General features: G+C 39.9%; 1 protein-coding gene across 1 annotated transcript in view; it reads right to left on the bottom strand.

Moving 5' to 3' along the window:
- The window catches only part of KIZ (kizuna centrosomal protein), a 143,298-nt gene that overhangs the window by 33,092 nt on the left and 86,821 nt on the right, over window positions 1-23,385 (bottom strand). The window contains exon 7 of the mRNA XM_019462377.2: window positions 8,829-8,949. Coding sequence (XP_019317922.2) covers window positions 8,829-8,949 — 121 coding nt within the window. The remainder of the gene's footprint in view (window positions 1-8,828; window positions 8,950-23,385) is intronic.

Raw genomic sequence — 23,385 nt, 5'->3', positions numbered from 1 at the left:
GCTGCACCTGCTTCCAGAATCTGTCCAGGAAGAGAGGTATAAAGAGTAGGACCACCTCTTTGAACTGCCATCTCTCTGTCATTATGGTCTCTGGACCATTCCAGCATGTCTCAGTTCTAGATCTCCACCCATCCTGATCTAGTCTCTTCCCCCAGAGAGTTAAGCTCCAATTCTGTGTCCCCAATAATGCTGGCTATGTGAAAAGCATTTTAGAATGTGAACAAAATGAATTCGCCCCAATTCTGTAGTGAAAGCTGTACATTTCTTTTTCTGATAGTTAAAATAATCCAAACATTCTGAAAGAGCCTCAAATATGCATTTCTTCCCCATCTTACCTTATGCAATAGCTGTAACTAATAATTTCTTGGCATGACTTCATAATAGCCTCTGTCTTAACACATATCTTAAGAATAGAATTGTTCAAGGGCTATTGAAGCTTCTTGTGCTTTGTGCTGTAGAATTTGCAGACACCAGAAACTGGGGTTGCCAGTGATTCAAACTACTTCTCACTAGCTCCTCAGAGATGACACATAATTTATCTCACTGGTTTATGCATCCCTTTTCATAGAAGGGATCCCTTCCATGAAGCAAATGGGATCCCTTTTGCTTTAGCTGGGTTCCAACTGGGTCTCAAAAAGAACACAGAATAAAATGCTATACTAATACAGTAAATTTCTTTCTAATAAGTCCTTATATGCTTGATAACCATACAGTACTACCACTAGTTCTATACCAAGCACCCCTCGTCTTTCACTCCAGAGAGGTAAGTAGAGTGATAGGAATACTGCAGGTTTTTATTTATTTTGTACATTTCATGCCATTTATCTTTACTCAATACTCCTGTCTCTGGAATTTCTCTTACTTTTTTTCATAGAGACATTTACTAAAAGGACTCATCTTCTAAGATAAGTCTATAGATAATTTCTCTTTTTTTCTAAGTTTATTTATTTACTTTGAGAGAGAGAAAACAAAGTACATGAGTGGGGGGGGGGAGAGAGAGAGAGAGAGAGAGAGAGAGAGAGAGAGAGAGAGAGAGAATCCCAAGGAAACTCCATGCTGTCAGTGCAGAGCCTGACTCGGCTCAATCTCATGAACTGTGACATCATGAACTGAGCTGAAATCAAGAGTCAGATGCTCAACCAACTGAGCCACCAGGCACCTCTATGTCTTAACAATGAATTTTTTATATCTGTAAAGATTTTTGGTAGAGGGTCAAATTATAACATAAGAATGGCTAGGTTGGCTTTACTGGATCATGGAGCCAAGAGAGAGCAGATGTGCCCACTGGGTCATCTGCAGAGGAATCCACAATATAAGGCCCTAAAAGCAGGGAATAATGATAAGCAGGACAGAAAGAAATGTCAGCCTCAGACAAGGAACAGTGAGAAAGTTTAAAGTCAAAAAAAACTTCTGCAGAGTCAGAAGAAACATCTGTAATACATTCTCAAGACGTACTGTTTGCAGACCTTTCAGAAGGGCATATTTCTAAGGAAGCCCCCAGTTTGAAGCAGTTTGCAGTCTGAGGCCACAACACTAACCAGTACCTGCAAAGGAACAAAAGCCCAGAGAAGAGAGAACAAGCTACTTTACACAGCTCATGCTGGGACTGAATGGGCTCTGCAAATTGGAGCTCTCTATGTGAAAAATGTCACCAGACAACAACTTTACTAGCGGCCTCCTGATGGTGCTTATGAATGGACTATGCTTGGGTTTCAACTTACCCATTAGCGAATAAAGGCTATCTTTGATTTCATACATTTGGAGCCTAGGAGGGAGATGGAGACTGTCTCACTTCTCTCAGTTGTCTGATGCCTAAGTCAATACCAACAAACTAGTCCCCTCACTTTTCTGGCTTCCCAGGAGCCAGGAGAAAGACACACACTGTTTGCAGGATGACTGATGGTGGTAGCTCCACATTTCAGATCTTATGAAAGATAAATCGTCCCATGAATTATATTCAGCAGGATACCTAGTTACTGGTTCAACTCTACTAGAATTTTTCTCAAAGTCCGGTTTAAATATGGATCCTGCTAGGTCTAAAATCCCAAGAGTCGTCTCTTAATTTATATCCAGAAACTTATCAATTATGATATTCACATGCATAGATAAATGAAGATATTACTGGAAAAGACATTATGTCCAAAACACCATTAAAAGAAATGAAAGGAGAAAATCAAACTGCTCCAAATATTGTAACAAATTGTACCAATTTATATTAAAAAAGTTCCTACAAGTCAGTAAGAAAAAATATTTCTAACCTAATAGAAAAATGAGCAAAGAACACGGACCTGCAAATTATAAAAGAAGAAATACAAATGGCTAACAAATAGGTAGGGGAAAATTTGACCTCAACTATAATGTAAAGGTCAAATGAACAAAAAAAATTGGATGTCATTTGCACTTCTCAATGCTGGTGCTAAAAAAAAAAAAAAAGTCTGTAGTATCCAGTTTCATAAAAAGTTCACAGAAATGATATTTTCATTCATTCCTCATAACTGATGACCCTTCCAGAGTGAGATGTACCAGTGCATAGCTATAGCCTGAGAGATGCACACACCCTCTGACTTGACAGTTCCACAGCTAGAAATTAATCCTAAGGAAATAGCATAAACAGTTGTAAAATCTGAATTACTCAGATGTTCTTTGAAACTTTTTTTTACTAGAGTAACAATTAAAAACAAATGTTAGGGGCACCTGGGTGGCTCAGTTGGTTGAGCATCTGATTCTTGATTTCGGCTCAGGTCATGATTCCAGGGTCGTGGGATCGAGCCCCGTGTTGGGCTCTGTGCTGAGTGTGGAGCATGCTTAAGATCTCTCTGCTCTCTCTCTCTATGACCCTGGCCCCAGCTCACGCTCTCTAACAATTAAAAAAAAAAAAAAAAAGAAACCACAACAACAAACAAAAGCAAACAAAACAAAACAAAAAAACACAAATGTTCAACAGAAGTGTGGTTAAAGAGACTGGAGTATTCACACAGAGGTCTCAAACATCCATACAGATGTTTGAAATGATGTGATGTGATGATATGAAGGGAATGTGATGATATGAAGGGAAGTTCACTTGTGACAAGTAGGAAAAAAAGAAGCTTTGTACACAGTCAGTATAGCCCACACTTGTCAATACATTAAATATTAAAAACCACACACTGCAATTTCAATTGACAATTTTCTTTTATTCTTTCTGTTTACCTTAATATTCCAAGTTTGGAAGTTTTTTTCCTGTTAGTTTTTTGGTTTTTTTAAACTTATGCTAGCCCTAAAAGAATGTGATTTCTGTGATAGGCAGTACAAATACAACAGAAAGGGAATGTGAAAGCATCTAGTAAAAATAAATCCTGCTCTATATGTAAATCAGTGCTATTAATGCTGATACAAAAAAGCAAGAGAATTAGGGCTGTCAACAGCACATAACATTTTCTCCTAATACACATATTTAACTGACCTTCCTCAACAACCTCACTTTTGCACACCAAAAGTAATTTTTCAGAGTTTAAAATGAAATGCTCTTAAGTTATAGGAGGGGAAAGGGATAGAAAGAGAAGGGGATTTTATCTATGGAGCAATTGGAAGAGAGGGGGAAGTATTCATACAAGCCGGTAAATGAGTATTCAAGAGATAAGATAAAAAAAACAAAAAACAAAAAACAAAACCAAAAAAACAGGCCATCATTTAGGAAGAGTTTGAAGGGATTTCTGTGACCAGTCACCTGTCTCTTCTGGCAATGTGTGTGTGGTAGGGGACAGGACTGACCTACTGTATGAATGATACCAACATGCCCCTCTGCTTTTGCATGGAGAAATTCTCTTGGGTGGAAAGAGATATCACTTAGGAGAAAAGGAGTATTAAGGCACTTTGTGTTTTAATGAAGCACCCAACTCATTTTTTTTTTTTTTTGTCCACATAAAGTAATTACAAATTTTTCTGATTTAAAAGCATGCAGCTCAATTATGTAATTACCTAATAGGTTATGCAGGTGCTGTGGATCTTATCTGGTCTCGAGGGGACATAATCTGAGTTTCGGTGGCTTTAATGATGTATTTACTCAAGAGACGGGATTGACTCCAGCTGACAGCAAAGGGACCCACAGGTAAACATCATTTACATGTGGCTGTTTAATTAGCCATTTACCCAAGAGATCAAAGTAAATATTTCTGAGCTTCATTAGATTCTTAACCAAGTAATTTCTAGCAGAGCTTCCTTAAATTTTGAAAATCTCTTAGTTTCACAATTTTTATCTATGGGGAACTATTTAACTGATACTATTTACTAAATGTGTGTATTGTTTCAATGCAGAGAAACAACTCAAAGACACTTGATTTTGCTAATTGTGACAAGATGATGTGTGAACGAAGTAAGTCCTAGGACTCACAAAAGCATTTTGTCATAAAGTTCACAAGGCCTGTCCTGCTCATGTCATTTTGGTAATGTACTTCTCTCAGGCTGTGCATTTCTTTGGTCCCAAACTAACAGAAATTGCCTGCTTACTTCTATTTTTAAGGACAGACTTTGTCATTAATTTGTTGGTAATTTTTTTGATTGTCACTAATATGAGATCAGGATCATTTAAAAAGGAACAAAAAAACCTACCAGGGGACTCTCTCTAGAATAAAGAAAAATTTTAAAAAGGGGCATCTGGGTGGCTCAGTCAGTTGAGTGTCTGACTCGTGATTTCAGCTCAGGTCATGATTCCAGGGTCATAGGATCAAGCCCCGTGTTCAAGGGCTTATGATTTTCTTATGCTTGTGATTTCTCTTAAGATTTATGATTTTCTCTGTTTTTCCCTCTGCTCCTCTCCTCCATTCGCACTCTCTGTCTAAAATTAAAAAAAAAATTTTTTTAAAGAATCTAAAAAAAACCTGCTAGGGGAGGCATACTATCATTTGAATCCTAAGCTATTAATTGGGCAGCCCCCTTTCCATTAATAATGGAGTTTTTATTTGAAAAACCATGACTGAATTGTCTGGAACTTGGGACATGTTTTCTAATATGAACAACTTAAAAAAATAAGATGATTAGATAGCAAAGTGAAGTAGACCAATACTTCTTTCACCCCTTTTTAAAAAATGTTTATTTATAAACTCAAAATGGTTGAAAGACCTAAATGTAAGACAGGAAGCCATCAAAATCCTAGAGGAGAAAATAGGCAAAAACCTCTTTGATCTTGGTCACAGCAACTTCTTACTCAACATGTCTCCAGAGGCAAGGGAAACAAAAGTAAAAATGAACTACAGGGACCTCATCAAAATAAAAAGCTTCTGCACAGCGAAGGAAACAATCAGCAAAACTAAAAGGCAATTGACAGAATGGGAGAAGATATTTGTAAATGACATATCAGATAAAGGGTTAGTATCCAAAATCCATAAAGAACTTATCAAACTCAACAACCAAAAAACAAATAATCCAGTGAAGAAATGGGCAAAAGACATGAATAGACACTTCTCCAAAGAAGACATCCAGATGGGCAATGGACACATGAAAAAATGCTCAACGTCACTCATCATCAGGGAAATACAAATCAAAACCACAATGAGATACTACCTTGCACCTGTCAGAATGGCTAACATTGACAACTCAGGCAACAATAGATGTTGGCAAGGATGCGGAGAAAGAGGATCTCTTTTGCATTGTTGGTGGGAATGCAAGCTGGTGCAGCCACACTGGAAAACAGTATGGAGGTTCCTCAAAAAGCTAAAAATAGAACTACCCTATGACCCAGCAATTTGCAATTCTAGGCATTTATCCACGGGATACAGGTGTGCTGTTTCAAAGGGACACATGCACCCCCATGTTTATAGCAGCACTACTGACGATAGCCAAAGTATGGAAAGAGCCTAAATGTCCATCAATGGATGAATGGATAAAGAAGATGTGGTGTATATATATACAATGGAGTATTACTCAGCAATTAAAAAGAATGAAATCTTGCCATTGGCAACTACGTGGATAGAAGTGGAGGGTATTATGCTAAGTGAAGTTAGAGAAAGACAAAAATCATATGACTTCACTCATATGAGGACTTTAAGAGACAAAACAGATGAACATAAGGGAAGGGAAACAAAAATAATATAAAAACAGGGAGGGGGACAAAACAGAAGAGACTCAGAAATATGGAGAACAAACTGAGGGTTACTGGAGGGGTTGTGGAGGGGGGATGGGCTAAATGGGTACGGGGCACTAAGGAATCTACTCCTGAAATCATTGCTTCACTATATGCTAACTAATTTGGATGTAAATTTTAAAAAATAAAATTTAAAAAAATGTTTATTTAGTTTTGAGAGAGAGAGAGAGAGAGTGCACAAGTGGCGGAGGGTAGAGACAGAAGGGGTAGAGGATCTGAAGCAGACTCTGTGCTGACAGCAGCAAGCCCAATGCAGGGCTCAAACTAATAAACCATGAGATCATGACCTGAGACAAAGTCAGAGACTGAGCCACCAGGGCGCCCAATACATCTTTCACCCATGACATGGCTGAAATGTGAAGTACTTGCAGTGAATGGAATGAATGAAAAACACTGTTGTTATAAAATAGTACTAAATAAAATGGACAATAAAACCTGAGAAAATCTTGCTTAAGAACTACATTTATCAACAGATATGGAATGGACCTGTTTTTCCTTAAGAATATTGTTCTTTATTTACTGAGTCCCACAAAATGCAGTAAAATGCAAATGTGTGTGGGAAGGATACATACAAGGTTATCTGTGAAAAGGGGAATGGGATCCATGAAAGGCACATGGGGGCTGTGTCTATATCTGCAATAATTTATTTCAGAAGAGGAAAGGGGGGAGGAAGCAGGTAAGAGGAGAAAGAGGAAGGGTAGGGTGATGGGGGAGGGGAGGCAGAAGGTGAGGTTTGAAACAAATATGGTGCAATGGTAACAACATCCATGAACTTGGGCAGGCATGGGATTGTTGAGATCATTATATCATTCTATGTGCATATTTTGAAATGCGTAAAGTCTCTCTCCTCTCTTTTTTAAAGAGGCGAGGAGTGGGGGGAGGTGCTTGGTAAGGGCTGAAGGTGCTCTGAAAGGCTTGTGGGGGCGATGGCAGAAGCTCTGGACCACAGTGACACAGACATGTGACTTTGGTGCAGAGGGGGCAAGGCTTGCCTCCAGGAGGGACACATGTCGAATCCTTGAACTTTGAACATGATAAACATAAAAACTTAAAAGGATCAAAGCCAGAAAACCCTACATTACAAAGATGAGAAAATATACTTTGAGACAAAACACATTGACAAGACAATAAATTTAGAGGAAGTGCCACCTCTCTCAATAGACGGCCTTCTAGGGAACAAGGAAGACTACAATGGGCACACTTTAGACCTGGGCTTCTGGGTCCTCCCTAGTGCTCCTCTAGGGGATCTACTCCATCGCTTTCCTCTTTCTGCTCAGCATCTTCACACTCACCCTCGGGTGCCTCCTTGTCTGTCTGGTCAGAACCATTGTAGGGGTCCCTCCTCTGCCTTCTCAGTCCAAATCCAAGGGGGTACAATTCCCTAAGGCACTGCAGAAATCTTATTACAGCCCTGCTCAAAAAGCTCTCAGGGCTTTCCAGGGTCTAGTAAAGCAAACACAAACTCCCTACTTGTGCTGGATGGTCACTGCACACAGGGCCCAGCACTACTTTGGACCTTCTCGCCCACCACCCCTGGCCTGAAGCCTGCCTTTCAGCCAGGAGGACCAGAGCTTGGCTCTACTTCCTGGGTCTGTTCTTTGGCTCCTAACAGCCCTTCCCTGTCACCCCTGCCCCTCCCTGCCTGATGCAACCCCCTGCAATCTTAGCCTGTCAAAATTCTGTCTTTCTCTCTTTTTTAAAGTTTATTTATTTATTTTGAGAGAGAGAGAGAAAGAGAGAGAGCACAAGCAAGGGAGGAACAGAGAGAGAATCCCAAGCAGGCTTGGTGCTGCCAGGGCAGAGCCTGACTCGGGGATCCATCTCACAAACCATGAGATCATGACCTGAAATCAAGAGTCAGACACTTAACTGACTGAGCCCCATTCTGTCTCTCTTTTAAGGGTCACCTCAATACTTCTCTACTCCCTCCACTGTAAAGTCTGCCTCACTTGTTCTCCAGATGGCTTGGCTCCTTTTACTGGAGGCCCATATTCTCTGATATTTTCTTATTACAGACATCCTATTATGCCATTTCCCAGAAGGAAATGTTACATTTTATTTATCTCTTTCCCTTCAATGGATCTGGGCTGGTACCTTTATACAGAAATGGATTGGTACATGTTTGCTGAATTAACATGTATGATTGCTCAGTATTTTTTGTTATTTATTTTTTAGAGAGAGAGAGTGTGTGAATTGGGAGAGGGGCAGAGAGAGAGAGAGAGAGAGAGAGAGAGAGAATCTTAAGCAGGCTCCACATTCAGTGGTGAGCCTGATTTAGGGCTCAATCTTCCAAGCACAATCTCTCAATCGCAAGATTATGACCTGAGCTGAAATCAAGAGTCAGACACTCAACCAACTGAGCCACCTGAGCAACGGGTGCCCCACACTGTATTTTTAAAGTATAGAGTGGGGAAAGAAAACCAGAATGCTACAAGATGCTTCTAAGTTACTTGGAAAATGTTGTGGTCATTATGCTCAGTTAGGTTACCTCCAGGATCTGAATGTAGGAAGTTGGGATTCCTACACAAAACTCTGCACAAAAGGCCTGAGATCAGAAAGTGTCAACAAACAAACCACAAAACCTCACTTATTACATAACATTTTTTTCCAAATATTTTAACCATGTTTAAGAAGGTGACTTATTTCCTCAAATGAATCATTTGTATAATCTTGAAACTTCATTTTTTTTTTTTAAATAAAAATTACTAACCCTTGTCATCTGGTTCACTTTTTTGACTGGGAAAACTTCAGATGGCTTAACTACTACTTCTCTGATAGAATTATCATGTTCTTTCAAGGTGGCAACATGCTGACCTGGTGCTTGTTCAGATCTATAAAACAGAAACAGGAGACACATTAGACATTGGCAGTATTGTGTGACTAAATGAGATTCCTTCATTTTTAAAGGCCCCATAATCAAGCTAGTGAAGGATTATTTATTCAGAAAAGTCAGGAACCTAATATATTCTAGACTAAGGTAATTTTCAGAGTTCAGGTATGTTTTTTAAAAATTTATTTTGGTTATGATTTCATTGTTAAATGAGCATTCTCAACTTTGACCACATACTGGAACCACCTGGGGAACTTTGCAAAATCTAGGTGCCTGGTGCCATCACTAAAGGATCTAGTCAAACTGGGCTTGGGTGTGGCCTGGCCATTGGGATTTTTTTAAAGGCCCTCAGAGTGGTTCTAATATATAGTAGCCATGGTTTCAAATCATGGGATAGATAGTCCAGCTCCTCTTACGTGTGGTTAAGAGAAACCCATCACATTTCTTTCTGAACAATAATTTATCCTTGTTATACTCTCACTAAGGTCTACTTGTAATTAAAAAGCATTGAGATAATATTAGTAAAGAGTTAAAAAGTGAGCATGTATTATACGTGCAGACTCTGGCATGTAGTACATCTCTAGGGTAGGAGATGTACGAGATGAGCCTGGAACATCTGGGCATCACAAAGTAAGGAAACTCTCAGAGGCTACTGAGTCATGTTAAAAGGCCTCAGAAGCTCCCCTGAAGGGGATCCCACTGGCCCAAGATGAAACAATTTGAGCACCAACAACAATAATGACTGCAATGGACTGAAACACAGCAAATATATGAAAATCATGAGTTCATTTAAAAAATAAATAATAAAAAAATACTTAAGTTTTAAAAATAATAAAAACCTTTGGATTCAGCCTTGCAAAGCAAGTACATCTTGTCACATGCTACATGGATGAATCTTAAGGACATTATGCTAAGTTAAATAAACTAGTCATAAAAAGGCAAATACTGTATAATTTGACTTAATGTAAGCCATCTAAAATGGTCAAATTCACAGAAATAGTGATCATAATGGTGCTTGCCAGGGGTTTGGGAGGAAGGAGAAATGGAGAGTTGATTAATGGGTATAGAGTTTCAGTTCTGTAAGACGAAAAAGTTCTGGGGATCTGTTGCACAACAGTATGAATGTACTTCATGCTACTGCACACTTACTTAAAAATGGTTAAAATGGTAACTTTTGTGGTGTGTTTTACCACAATTAAAAATATAAACCAACCAACAAACAAACCTTTGGAGGCTGGTAAGGCAACTACTCATTCTGAAAATTGGTAAGTAAAGGGACAGTATCATTTATCCTGCCTTTGTGGTAAAAAAATGCATTTCAGGGTTACCAAGTAGTTGATGGGCAAAGTTCTTCCAACTAATAAATGCAGAACAAATAAATAAATTAGAAAAGCCACCATTTCTAAGTCCAGATTAATGAATGCATCTAAGAGATGATTATAATTTTGTGAAAATTGTGTAACAGTAAACGCTGTACTAAAGGTATCAGTGTGCCAACACTCGAACCCATGGATCAGTCCTAGCAACACTACCAGTGGGACGACCAGCCATTGTGTGCTGCCTGCAGAGGTGTACCAGAAGTACTAGCGCCACTTATGATGTCGTCTTGCCAAAATAACTGGCCTGGAACATAATCTTGTATTTGTATCAAGCTACCAGTTTATGGGTAATATCACTTGGTTCCTAATTCAAACAAATCAAATGTAAAAAGACTGAATCAAAGACTGAGACCATCAAGGCCAACTGGCAAAAAACAGGTATTAGATAAGGAATCTAATTAAACAGTAATGTATTAAATGCTTATAGATTAAAGAGATAAGCATTTGTATTTGTAAATGAAATGTTTTGTCTGTTTTAAATGACTCAGGAAAAAAATGTGGGGAAGGGAAAGAGATAACACAAGTCTAAAAAAATGTTGACAATTGGTGGATCGGGATGATGAATGCATGAAATTTCATTATGTTGTTATATTTGCTTTTGCGAATTTTTGTTTCAAAGTAAAAAGTTAAAAAAAACAGTGCATTAATATCTGTGACTTGATTGGAAATGCATAAAAATAAATGACTCAGATTGATGGATAGATGGAAGGATGGAAAGACAGACATAAAACGTCAGTGCAATAAAACGTCAGTGGTAGATATGGGTGGTGGGCGTATGGATGCTCACTGTACCATTCCCTTTATTTTTCTGCATGTTTGGAAATTTTCAAAATAAAATGTTTGGGGGGAAAAGTAAGTCTATATACAATTCAGAACCTTCTTTAATGCATCTCAATTGTTATAATCTTTGCTTCACCTAACCAAGACTTGCATAAAGTGGGATGTGTCATGGGGATCCCTGAACTTCTTTAAAAACTTCCTAGAATGATTCTAAAGTTTCTGGCTCGTCTGGTAGAAAGGTCCTTCAGCAAGTTGAATTTCTTAGTTTCTACCAGACTTCACTGAAGTCATAATGCCACCCAATTCCTTTGTTCTGATTCTATATAAATGAAGGAACATCCATTTACATTTGGTTTCACAACAGATTTCACTACTGGGAAAATGCACTCACAGGGCATGAGCAAATTCTAGTCTATTCAACTGTTGTATTTCTTATAATGAGTAAATCAATTGTGTTTCTGGTCTGAAAGCATGTTTAGCTAAATTGAATTAAACTTGAAAACAGGTTGATTTTGGATGAATTAAATTAATTAAATTAGTTGGGATGGATTGAATGAACAGAGACCAATCTCTCTGGTGATTGATACACATGACTTCTGTAGAGGCAAAGCCAAGGCAAGACTCTGGCTACTAATACCCCCACCAACCATAACCATCCCTTGGGTCCTGGGATGAAGAACTTGCTAAGGTTTCCTATAATTATTATACATACTTCACAAAAGGACAAAACCATTAATTGACTTGCAGGGGGTCAAACAGCAAAATGAGCTCCTGAAGGAGGTACAGCATCAAGAATTTGTGACTTTGGAACAGCTAAGTCAAAAATCAAAGCACAAAACCAGGCTTTTCTGCAGATTTATTTCAGGATAGATTGGGCAAGGAGTCCAAGAGTCATGGCTGCCTTTGTATGAAGTGTTGCCCATGGTTCTACATGAATACACCATATCAGAAGATCTGCAAAGTGGTACAAAGGACTTAAAAAAGTTTTTTTTTTAATTTTTCCACCTTGATTGGAAAATTTATAACATCAGTGCCACACAGAAAGAAAAACAAAATTTGGTGTCAGATAAATTATATACTCCTCTAATTAAAATTTTAAATTATTTATTTACTTTTGATAGAGGAGAGAGAGAAAAGAGAGAGAGAGAGAGAGGGAGAACGTGACCAGGGGAGGGGCAGAGAGAGAGAGAAGCATAAAGGGAGAGCCTGAAGCAGGCTCTGTGCTGTCAGCACAAAGCCCAATGTGGGGCTCGAACTCACAAACTGTGAGATCATGACCTGAGCCAAAGTTGGACACTTAACTGACTGAGCCACCCAGGCGCCCCAATATACTCCTCTAATTAAAAATATAACAAAAGAAGAGACTTTAATTAACTTCATATATTTGGACTGGCTTCCAATCAGAAAATTGCAATTAAAACAAATGTACCAGTTCTTCCTAACCACAACTGATTTATAACAGATTGGTAATTTGACCAAAAGTTTTAAATGGAGACAAATTAATAAACAGCCTGAATTTTGTTATGAATACAGGCAGAATAAAATAAAGAGGCTTTTGCATACTGTAACCCAAACAATATAAAGCTGACTCAATTTTTCAGCATGATTTTGAGAGTACAATTGGGCAATTGTATTTGAGAGTAGCCAGTAAAAGAGACAACTAATTAGTTGCGCCTGGAAAAAAGTATAAAGTAATAGGTAGTCTCATTATGGTTTTTGTATAAGATAAAACTACTTATTTAGTAACCATTTTCATTTTAAAATATGTTTTCCTAAAGGCAACAATGAACAGAACTTTTTATCAAGTACCCCAAATGACATGAATCAAATTGTAATAACTCATCATTGTCTAAAATAGTGACTTGATACTCTACCTAATAGGAAGCCTTTCTTTCAAATGAAGGACTTTGAACACTTAATCCTTGATATAGCAAAAATCAATAATGATGATAAGAATCATTTTGTTCTTTTTTCCTTTAAGATGCTTCATTTTATGAGCAGGAATTTGGAGGTCTTCACACTATCTTTTAGAGTATGCTATGAGGCAGGTGTCCCATTCTACACATGAGATTAGAGAGACAGATGTCGATTGCCATGGTTTGGTCAGGGGCACAAACAGGAATTTGGACACACCGAACATGGCTCTACTGAATGGGCTTTAAGGAGTTCATAACCTGTTAGAGGCTTCCCACTCTGCCTGGCTTACACTTCTATGACATCAGAGTCATTAGCAATTGAAGAACAAAAGCACATAATTCTTTCCAAATCTGTGTTTCTGGAATGGTTTATCAAATTGACTAGTCTGATCCAGGGGAGATCACCAAGCATACAGGAATATTTCACTTAGGGGAGTAGCCAGCAATAACTACTGATGTTGAGGGGTGCAGGGGGTGGCTGGAGCAAGGAAGGCAGTGGGGAGCTGGATGCCACGGTTAAAACCATTAGAAGGAATACGTATTTAAAGACTTGACTACTTGTCTCTCACAGGTCATATAAACACTTGGCACTTTTTCTGAAGCTAGAGAGTGAAGCAGTGACAATCTGAACGCATTAAACACTACTATCCCCAGTCACAGTACATGGGACAATTCTAATTGTAACAGAACATAACACTGACATTAGTAACCATTCCTGACTTCTTTATCTGGCTTTAAAAATGATTGTGGTAACCAGTCTTGAAGGCTCCAGATATTAATTTTAAAATTTGTGTTGGTCATAAAGAAGGCTCATTTCTTAGGAAAGGCTGATTTATACATAACTGTAGGTCAATAGTAATGTAAAATGCAACCTTTCATAATGGAAATCAATGCTTTATCATGCATGTTGAGAAACTATAACAAACATCAGTCTAGTAGATGTAGATATTATATCTTCTCACCCACAATCACACTTTGGCAGCCTAGGTTAAGAGAGTCAAACAATGAATCATTTAGTGTAACAAGTCAGTTTGCACAGAGAATTATAAATGCATATATGCTTCCTATGCCACACGTCACACTATGGTTTATGCCAAATAGTATATCAACAGACATAAAAGGCAGTGAGAAAGAAACAGGGGCCCAGGGAAAGAGCCTCACGACACATAAGCACTGAATGACCTATAGAGCACAGAAAGACTCCTCCCAGCCAGCTTCTTCCACCACCTTGTAAAGGAGTATTTTAAGACTGCTGTTTTTTTTTATTTCACATGATAAATATATGCCAGAGGATTTTCTTGTATTTTCTTGCCTTTATTGCTTCAGGCTGAAAAGCTATTGAATAGGAAGGTCATTTCCAACATTTTCCATAACTTGGGGATCACTAGTAGAGATGTAGAAGTTGATGTAAATATACTCAGGACTCGTGAAGCTCATCTTGTGGTCTGCGAAATGGAACCATTCGCTTGGCCAAGTTTTCTTGTGACAAGGCCCTTTTAGAGACCATTATTTATTTGACTTCTCACGCCTTAATGGGATCCAATACACACTAGACTTAGGCTGAACTCTACTCTAAAAACTTGTGAACATAAAACAGCCTACAGGGCACATTAAAGATAGAGAATGATATTGGAGGTAAGATAACCAGACCCCAGAAGCCCCTCCCAGGCTCTCAGCCAAACAAGGTCCTTGCAGATGGACTTTCACAGACACCCTTCTGCTGACCACGCCTGAGTAATCATCTGTTCTCAACTAGTAAATGGCAGGATATATTTTACTAAGAGGAAATAGAGTCAACCCCCAAAATACAAATCAAAGTTAGAACACAGGCAACATTTACGCCACATGAATTAGGAACCCACCAGATAACAGTACTGGATAAACCATTACACACATTACACATTTGTAATTCTATGAACTCAATAAGCAGCCCAATGCCACAAAACTTCTGAGGCCATGAAAAGAAACCCAACTGCCTAAAGGGCGGGTAGAGGGTATGGAATTGGTTTCTAATTGACTTAGGAAAAGTGTACAAGAGTCATGGTTCATATGTGCTGACTACCTTGCAAATAATTAACTCTCCCTCTCTCTCTCTCTCATCCCAGAATTGTGGCCATTTAAGGGATATTTCTGAAATGGTGGCTCTCAAACTTGAGGGAGCAGAGTTCCCTTAAGGGCTCATTAAAACACAGGTGGCCGCACCCACCTCCAGATTCCTGATTTAGTGGGTCCTGGGTGAGGCCTGAGAACGCATGTTTCTAACAAGCTCCTAGGTCTTGTTGATGGTCCAGTGACCCATACCTACAGATTGGAGACCGGTATCACTAGCACGACCTTGGAAATTAAGGAGTGCTTCCCTCCGGGTGGTGGTTATACTGGATGGTATCCTGGGTTGCTCTCGGGTATACGAGTATGCCAAAGGCTACCTGTGCTCCCTCCCCCCTTCCAAAGTAAACCCTTAAAACATTGCTATGATCAGGGATTGAGTGTATATATCCAATTAACAGAAACAAATACATTTACAAAGTAGTAAATGATACAGTTTGTAAGAAAAGGCTAAATTGACAATTATAAGTGACTACCCCAGGGGAGACTGTGTGAGTTCTTCTGTGACCCTTTACATTTGGAAGTGTCTGGGAGCAAGAACAGCCATCCCACCCCGCAGTGATTAATACTTGACTTGCTTTTCATCACTGCCACCCCCAGGTAAGAGTCCTGGGGGCTGGTGAAGGACAGCTGCTCTGCAGGCTTCAAGGTCTCCTTTCAGAATGTCACTGTGATTATAGAGCCTATAAAACAAAACAGGTGCTGCATGAGATGTTTATTTAAGCACAGACGGCCCGCTTCTAGAATCTATAGTGGTTTTCGTGGTTTATTGAAATATATCTGTAATATAATCTAGACATAAAAATGCACCAACTAGACTGTCTCTCGACAAAAATGTAAAATGGGGCAGTTTGGGAAAACTTGTTTGTGTGCATGTGGCAGTTTTAAATCCATCAGAGGAAGCAACTTTTAACCCTTTGAAGACTTTAATGTTTTCAATCTACAGCTGTGCAATCTCATGCCACATTGCACCTGACTGATAGGAATGCTAGATAATCTTAACAGCGGAAAAGGCTAATTTTATATTGTCAATCATAAAAAAGTTAGAGCCCCACAACTCATGTGAAATTTACTTAAATTGTCACTGCTAAGAAATTGAAAACTGTTGGCTAGAGTATAGGTTATATCCTCCATTCCTGAATAATAAAAAAAAATGACTATTATTTCTTCATTTGGATCTCACTACAAAAACATTTTCTTTGTAAGAACAGGAAGGCAAGGGAAGAGGGATTTAGCCTTCATTGTCTACTTCCAGGTAGAGGGGAGGAGTGGCAGAGGCTAACAACTTGGCCACTGTTTCTAGTTAGGTCTGTCATGGTACCAATAGCCTCCAAAGAGATTGGCTAGCAACTTGCCTTAAAAAAAGGTGTCTGTTTGGGGGAAAGCATGATTCTAAAAAGCTATTGGGAAGGATATCAAAAAACAAAACAGTATTTCTACATTAAAAAAGATCACAGTTGGGAATGTTTGATACATGCCCCCAAATGAAAATGAAGCAATTCTTAAGGCAATGGGTTAACAGCAAAGTATTATTAATTTGTAATTAGTTCTATAGTTGGTTAAGTCACTGGATCCATTTGATGGCCATGTGCCTGATATCATGGGGATAAAAGAGATGTGATCTGTCCTACTTGAGGGTGAGAAAAAACTGTGGGCATAGTACCCTCCCTACCGCTACCCCCCCCCCCCCCCCCCCCCCCCACCATTCCCTTACTCTGATACAGGCTTTTACCCTGGGCAGGAAATAAAAATGGATCCCTGGATTCAAAACCTGTTCCGGGCTCTGGGCCACACTGTCAGTGCCCCAGCTCCTTGCCAAGTCCTGACCTGTTGTCTAGACTCTGAGTTTGGAGTCTTAGTCCCTGTGGGCCAGACCCTGGGTTGGGCCCTTCACTTATGAGCTCTGCTGCCCAAAACCTTCCAGACTCCTGGCCTATGTCACTTACAGTACCTAAGAATACTTTTTTCTTGGGTAAAATCTGTGTCCTAATTCTTCCTGGAAGACTTTATCTTACTGCCACTCAATTCACACAACAATACTTGCCCTTAAGAAGAGGAAGATAAGCCCATCAGTGGTGAGCCAATTTTAGAGATGTAAAGGGGAGCTCAGGATGAGGAGGCAGACCATCAGGAATGATGAGGAAGACCTTTTGCCAGCGATCATTAAGACAGAAGGGGAGATAAGACTGCAAGCTCAGGAGCAGGTGATAGGAAATGCCAGGTAAGGGGGGGTGTGGGTGCCAGTAAGGAGACAAGTTTGGCCAGGTAGGGATTGCTGTTGGTGGTGATAAGCTAGTATGGGTGACTGGTGAACAACACGGGGGTTACGGGCACCGAACGCCCATGCAGTCAAAAATCCATACATAACTTTTGACTGCCCCCAAACTTAACTACTAATAGCCTTCTGTTGACCTGAAGCATTACTGATAACATGGTTAACACATATTTTGTATGTTATATGTATTCTATACTGTATTCTTACAGTAAAGCTAGAGAAAATAAAATATCATTAAGAAAATCATAAGGAAGAGAAAATACATTTACAATACCATATTTAGTGACAAAACAAAAAACAAAAAACACGTATACGTGGACCTGTGCCATTCAAACCTGTTGTTCAAGGGGCAACTGTAATGGGAAATAAAATTCGATATAAAACTCTGGTGAGAAAATAGCAACAAATCTTTCAGATGTCCACGCAATGGCTGGTTTCCTAAAAGCAGTGTTTTTGAGAGGGTTAGCCTGGCGGCCATATGCTAATGCTACTGGTGAGGCCCCAGGAGCCAGGAGACTAAGCTCATGCTCTAGGAGCCAGCAGGGGGAAAGCAGTGGTGGGTGAGGCAGAGGAGGGAGGGATCACCCACAGTGGGGGCTGGTGGGGCAGTCGTGGAAGGCTGGGGCCCGTGCTTCCTGCAAAGGGCCAGCCACTCACAGCTCCCACTGTGAAATGGGGGTCTCAGTGATGCTGATCTTCCTAGTGTTCAAGAGAAGCTAGAAATCTACAATTGCAAAGTTTATTTTTATTTGCCATGTTCTAAGTTTACAAATGTGGCAGTTAACTCAAAAGAAGGTTAAATACTATGCTGCACAGAGCCTGCCTGTGGGTTTGGGGTCTCCAGTTCGACTGCCTTTAATTTGATTTTCAGAACCAGGTGGTGCACCCTGAACAAGGACCATGGCTTGGATGTTTCTATATCACCTCTAAAATGTTCCCACGGGTAGTGGAAGTTAGCAGACACTCACTAATGCTGGGGTACCAACGTAGGGTGTGGGCAGGGTGTTGCTATGAGAACAGCCTCCCTCCAGGGGAAGAGTGTTTTATCTTTGCCATTCTTAGGAGTGGTGATAAGAGAAAGCAGACAGTTTTTTGTTACTGTTTATCAAATTCTCTAGAGAAAGCGCATCCCTCGTTGCCTGTGTTTGCATCTCTGTCCCCATTGAGCACGGTGTGCCAGTGTTCAGTAACACCTGATTGTCCAGTCACATAACCTTTGTTCTTTTCCAAATGTGAGCCTCCTGTAGACTAGCTTATCTCACACCAGTCTAGATGCTTCTCTGACCATCTCATTCATCGGGCTCTTTCTTATCCCTGATTTCCTTTAGCACTCACCATACAGACGGCATCCTTAGTTACACTGAACAGTCCCCTAGTTATGTCCTTTCTGCTTAGCCTTCTCAACAAAACCAAAAGCTTGTTGAGAACAGCAATTGGACTTGTGAATTGTTATGTTTTAAGTTTCATGTAGCACTCAGCATGACACTGAAGACACACTTAACAGCAATATGTGTTGAATGGCAGGCCAAGATTTAAACCCAGATTAGAGAAATTCATGACACACCTATTTCTACAGTTTTTACATAGTTGTTCTACCAGTCCAGTACTTCCAGGGCTGGGCAACAAGTGATCAATGAGATGGATAATTACTATCTGCACAGAGCTTACAACTACTCTAGATGAACTCAAGTTTCTCTGGCTGAAAGAAGAGTTGGTATGTGCTGGGGATTTCTAATAGGTATTCCCCCACATGGTACCTGGCTCTAGTTTGCAAAATATCCATCAGTCCTTTGCTAAAAATAACTCTATTCAAGAATTCAAACACTATGGAACTAAAGATTAAAGACTATGTGTTATGGAAACACTGACTAACTATATTGGAATTCAGGACTCAACTTCTTTTGTGTCTTCTATTTGTATTCCTACCAAAATGATTCCTGCTGGAGGGGCATTGGTCCAGTGAGGCCAGGTCCAGTCTTGCCTGGGGAATGTGTGGACTGGCCTGGCCTCAACACACGGGGCCAGTTTGTTCTTTGTGAAGTCCAGCAGGTGGACAAATCTGCTGGTTGACAGGGAATTGTTAGACACACAAATGGAACCTTTAAGAGGTGTATTTTATTTTACCCAGCAATGGTTAAAGCATACAATACATAAAATTTTGGGAGGGCCTAATTTAAAATAATTCTTCCTAGTTTCATTTTCATCTTTTACTCACATCTTTCATCTTTTACTGAATTTTGGAGGTAATTTGAAAGAAAACAACCCCATTCTAGGCTAATGTGAACACTCAGTATATGTATTTTAAAGTGAGGAAGAGAGAAAAGTGCTATGCTTTTTTCTTTCAGTATTGTGACCTGAGAATTACTTTTTGACAAGACAAAAACATAAAAATAGAAACAAACCCTGTATGAGGGTTACAGAAAGTAAATGATTCCTTAACGCTGCCAGGTAACTCTCACCCATTCCTGTAGGTGTTACCTTTTCAGGGACTTCGAATTTAAGCATTTCAGCTGCAGCACTACAGGCTCAACTTTCAGGTTTTATTTTCTCTAGGGAACAACAGTCTCAAAATAGTATGGGAATCACTGATGGTAAATGGTAATGAGTTGGCTTACAAAATTTTTAATGCTGAAGGATTGTAAAGCACCAGGGCTGGTCACAGAGCAAAGTTTTAGTGAAGGAAATCTGTATTTCAAAATAAGCAAAATGAAAAGGCATCATTCGAAGAGGTGGTCCACAAGCTGGGAGCTTGCAATTTAGGAATAACCCATACACAGAAAGGTGGGAAAGGAGCAATACATAGGACCTTTGTTTCCAATTCCAGTGCCTGCAGCAACCCTGGCTGGAAAACTCAACTTGCTCCTCTTCATCGGTTTGACCTAAACATAAGAAGGCTTTGATCTTTAAGCTAACAGCACATGTTCGGGACAGAAAAGATTACTTTTTAAAACCATCATTTTATCTAGTTCTGGTTCTGGTTTTTTACACTTTATTCCCATGGACATTTGTTGATTACAATTAACATTTAAAATCCTAAGAAGCATGAGGATTCTTTAGTTTAAATAGAACAGAGTGCATTCATGTACCAAACATTCAGACCACAATTGCTACAAAATATAACTAACGAACCAAAGCCGGCTGTTGTCAGTCAAAACCGGAGACGTTAATTCAATTTGTGGAGCTTACTGGTCATCCTGAGGCAATTTAGCACCTTCACCAATAAGAGAAAACCTCCAGTGACCTCCCACCCATAGGTATACAAATACAACAGAGAACCAGAGAGGTCTCTAGAAGCTCTACCTCCATAAAGATGCAAATTAAGATTTAAACAGTGTAACAATTGGCCAGAGCTAATCCTTTTACAGAGGTGTAAATGGCTATTGAGAACTGAATTCCGGGCTGCTAGCTTTTGTTAAGTATCATTACAGACAAATTTCATCAGAGAGTAATGCCAAGCCACCAACTCTGAGGACTATGGATAAAATAGTTTCATAAATCCAGTGCAATTTGTTTGTTTTGATACCAAATTTCCTGACCATAAATCCAAACAAACGTGTAAATATAAACCACATCAAGAATTAGTGCCCTGGGAAAATAAACTGGAAGCTACTATCTCAAGCCTGACACCCGATGGCTGGAACAGCTGTATGTGCGGCCACAGTGAAGTTTGTATATGGGGTTTTGTTTGCCACACAAAACAGTTGTAGAAAGGACAAACACATACATAGTTAAACAGTATTTTTCTTTTAACGGGCTGTCTTACAAAACCTATGTTTTGGTGGCTACCTCGGTCCCCATTGTGCAGCCCCCTGGGTGGTCCCTTCCAGGGGGCCACTTGAAGGGAGCACAATGACAAAAAGGAGGAAGGAGGGGACTGCGACACAAAGGCCAACAGAGCAGGGCGGTCTGCGCAGGCTAAGGACCAGGGGTCAGCAAACAACGCTCCTTCTCTTTACCCAGGAAACAAGGGCTCCTTCTCTTTACCTGGAAACAGTGTGATTAAGCTGACAGCTTGAATTATGGGTTACATTTTGTAGGGTACTGTCCGTCTGTGTTAAGGTCCCCTCCATTGTATCAGAGGCTGCACAAGCAAAACCCTTGCCTTTTCCCCCACTTTGGCCTCAAAACAGACCTCATCACTCTGTAATTTTCAGAACTGCTCTCTCTCCCAGGCCACCTTTTTTTTTTTTTTTTTTTTAATTTTAAGTTCCTGAACGAGACACTGGACAGCCTGAGAGAATTTGTAGTAGGTGTTTTCTTCACCCTTAAACAGAGATAAGCAGCCTGAACTTATAAAGAGATTTTAGTAGCCCAGAATCATTAGTTCCAGCTGCAGACATCCTTTGTGAAATGTGTAAGGGTTCCAGTCTGTTTTCTCCTTGATAATCTATGGATCCCCTACTTAACACTTTGGTTGATAAAAACCCTTGCAAGGAGGGTGAAGACCAGAAACATTTACTCTTGCTCCCTGGGTTTCCTTTCAGTCAGCGCTGACATGTTAGCAGAGGGGTGTTGTCATTAGGGCTGCACTCCCCCAGTCTCAGGCACACACAACAGATTTATGGAGCCATTCACTTAATTACACCTGGCTTCAAATATCTGCTGCAAAAGAGAACACGGTAAACGTCCTACCACCATACACCTTATGCCTTTCAAAAATGGAATACAATCAGGATCTTCATTTTGGAAAAGTTTAAAAAATATTATGAACATAATAAATTTCTGCTTATTAGACATTATCATAATCATTTCTACAATTAAGCTCTAGGGAGTGCTTTTGGTAAAAGGGCATCTGATATTGTCAGGGTAGTTCCATCTTTGTTGGGACTTCATGACTGATGGAGGACCATAAAACAAAATCAAACTTTTGCTGTGCTGTTACCTGTCTGCCTCTGCATGTGTGTGTGTGCATGTGTAAGAAGGGAAGCATGGAGCCTCAGACTGGGCTGACAAGGGTTACAGCACGGGAGGGGATCCAGAGAGAAGGGAAACCAGAGGATACAATAGTGTGGTGGGTGGGCTTAAGGAGGGCTCTTGCCACATCCAGACCCCATAATAAGTTAGTATGCCAGTTCGGTGGGATAGGTGAGTCTCCTTGGAGGCCAATAACTGATGAATGGGAATGAGGTCCAGTGCAGTCACCCTCACTGAGGGGGAGCTCAGATAAGTAGACCAGTTCCCTCTCTGGATTCTGACTCCATGTTCTGGGTCCACCACCATGAAGACAATAAGATGGAAGTGGCAGCTCCCTGGGAGGACACTGCCAAAAAGAACACTTGGCTGTTGACATTTGCCTTCTGCTATGCCAGGATGGTAGAAGTCAAATGCAGGACTGCTGAAAAGACTGCTGGTTTGCTGCTGGCCCTTCACAGGTCATTGCTCTATTACAACGAAGAAGCTGAATCAACTTATTACTTAAATGTGCATTCACCTAAGAGGCTGCTCAGAAGAAGCTAAAGACGAAAAGAGAAAACAAGAAACAAGAAAGTGGGAGATACTAAATCATCAGTACGAATTAATAAATGGATTAACTGTGGAGGAAAGGCAGGCAGGATGCAAACAAGAAAATGAAAGCTAACAGCTCTGCCCTCCCACATAGACCTTGGGAGCCAGGTGATAAGGCTTCTTTCCTTTGGGTCAGAGTTCAGGGGATGTCAGACAAGCAAATCCCTGATTCCTGCTAAGTATACTTTTCAAAACAGTGGGAACCAATTCCAAGTGTGCTCATTATTACACATGTAATAGTGCTTCCAAACTACCAGGTGCAGTGCATGTCCTTGTAAATACATAACACAGCTCATCAGTAAGGACATAGGATGCATGACTCAATACCAGAAATTCAGGGATTTGATTGCCCAGGAAAGTAGTGCTTTCCAATGTTTAAGGTGGCAGAACACCTGGAATTCACAGAACTTTTTTTTTCAAAATTGCATGAAATATTGATATATTTCATTTCATCATATAAAATAGAAACATTTTTA

This window comes from Panthera pardus, unplaced genomic scaffold (assembly GCF_024362965.1).
Source record: "Panthera pardus isolate Hobbes unplaced genomic scaffold, ASM2436296v1 HiC_scaffold_25, whole genome shotgun sequence".
NCBI classification, from domain to species: Eukaryota; Metazoa; Chordata; class Mammalia; order Carnivora; family Felidae; genus Panthera; species Panthera pardus.
This window is presented reverse-complemented; position numbering and strand designations above follow the sequence as displayed.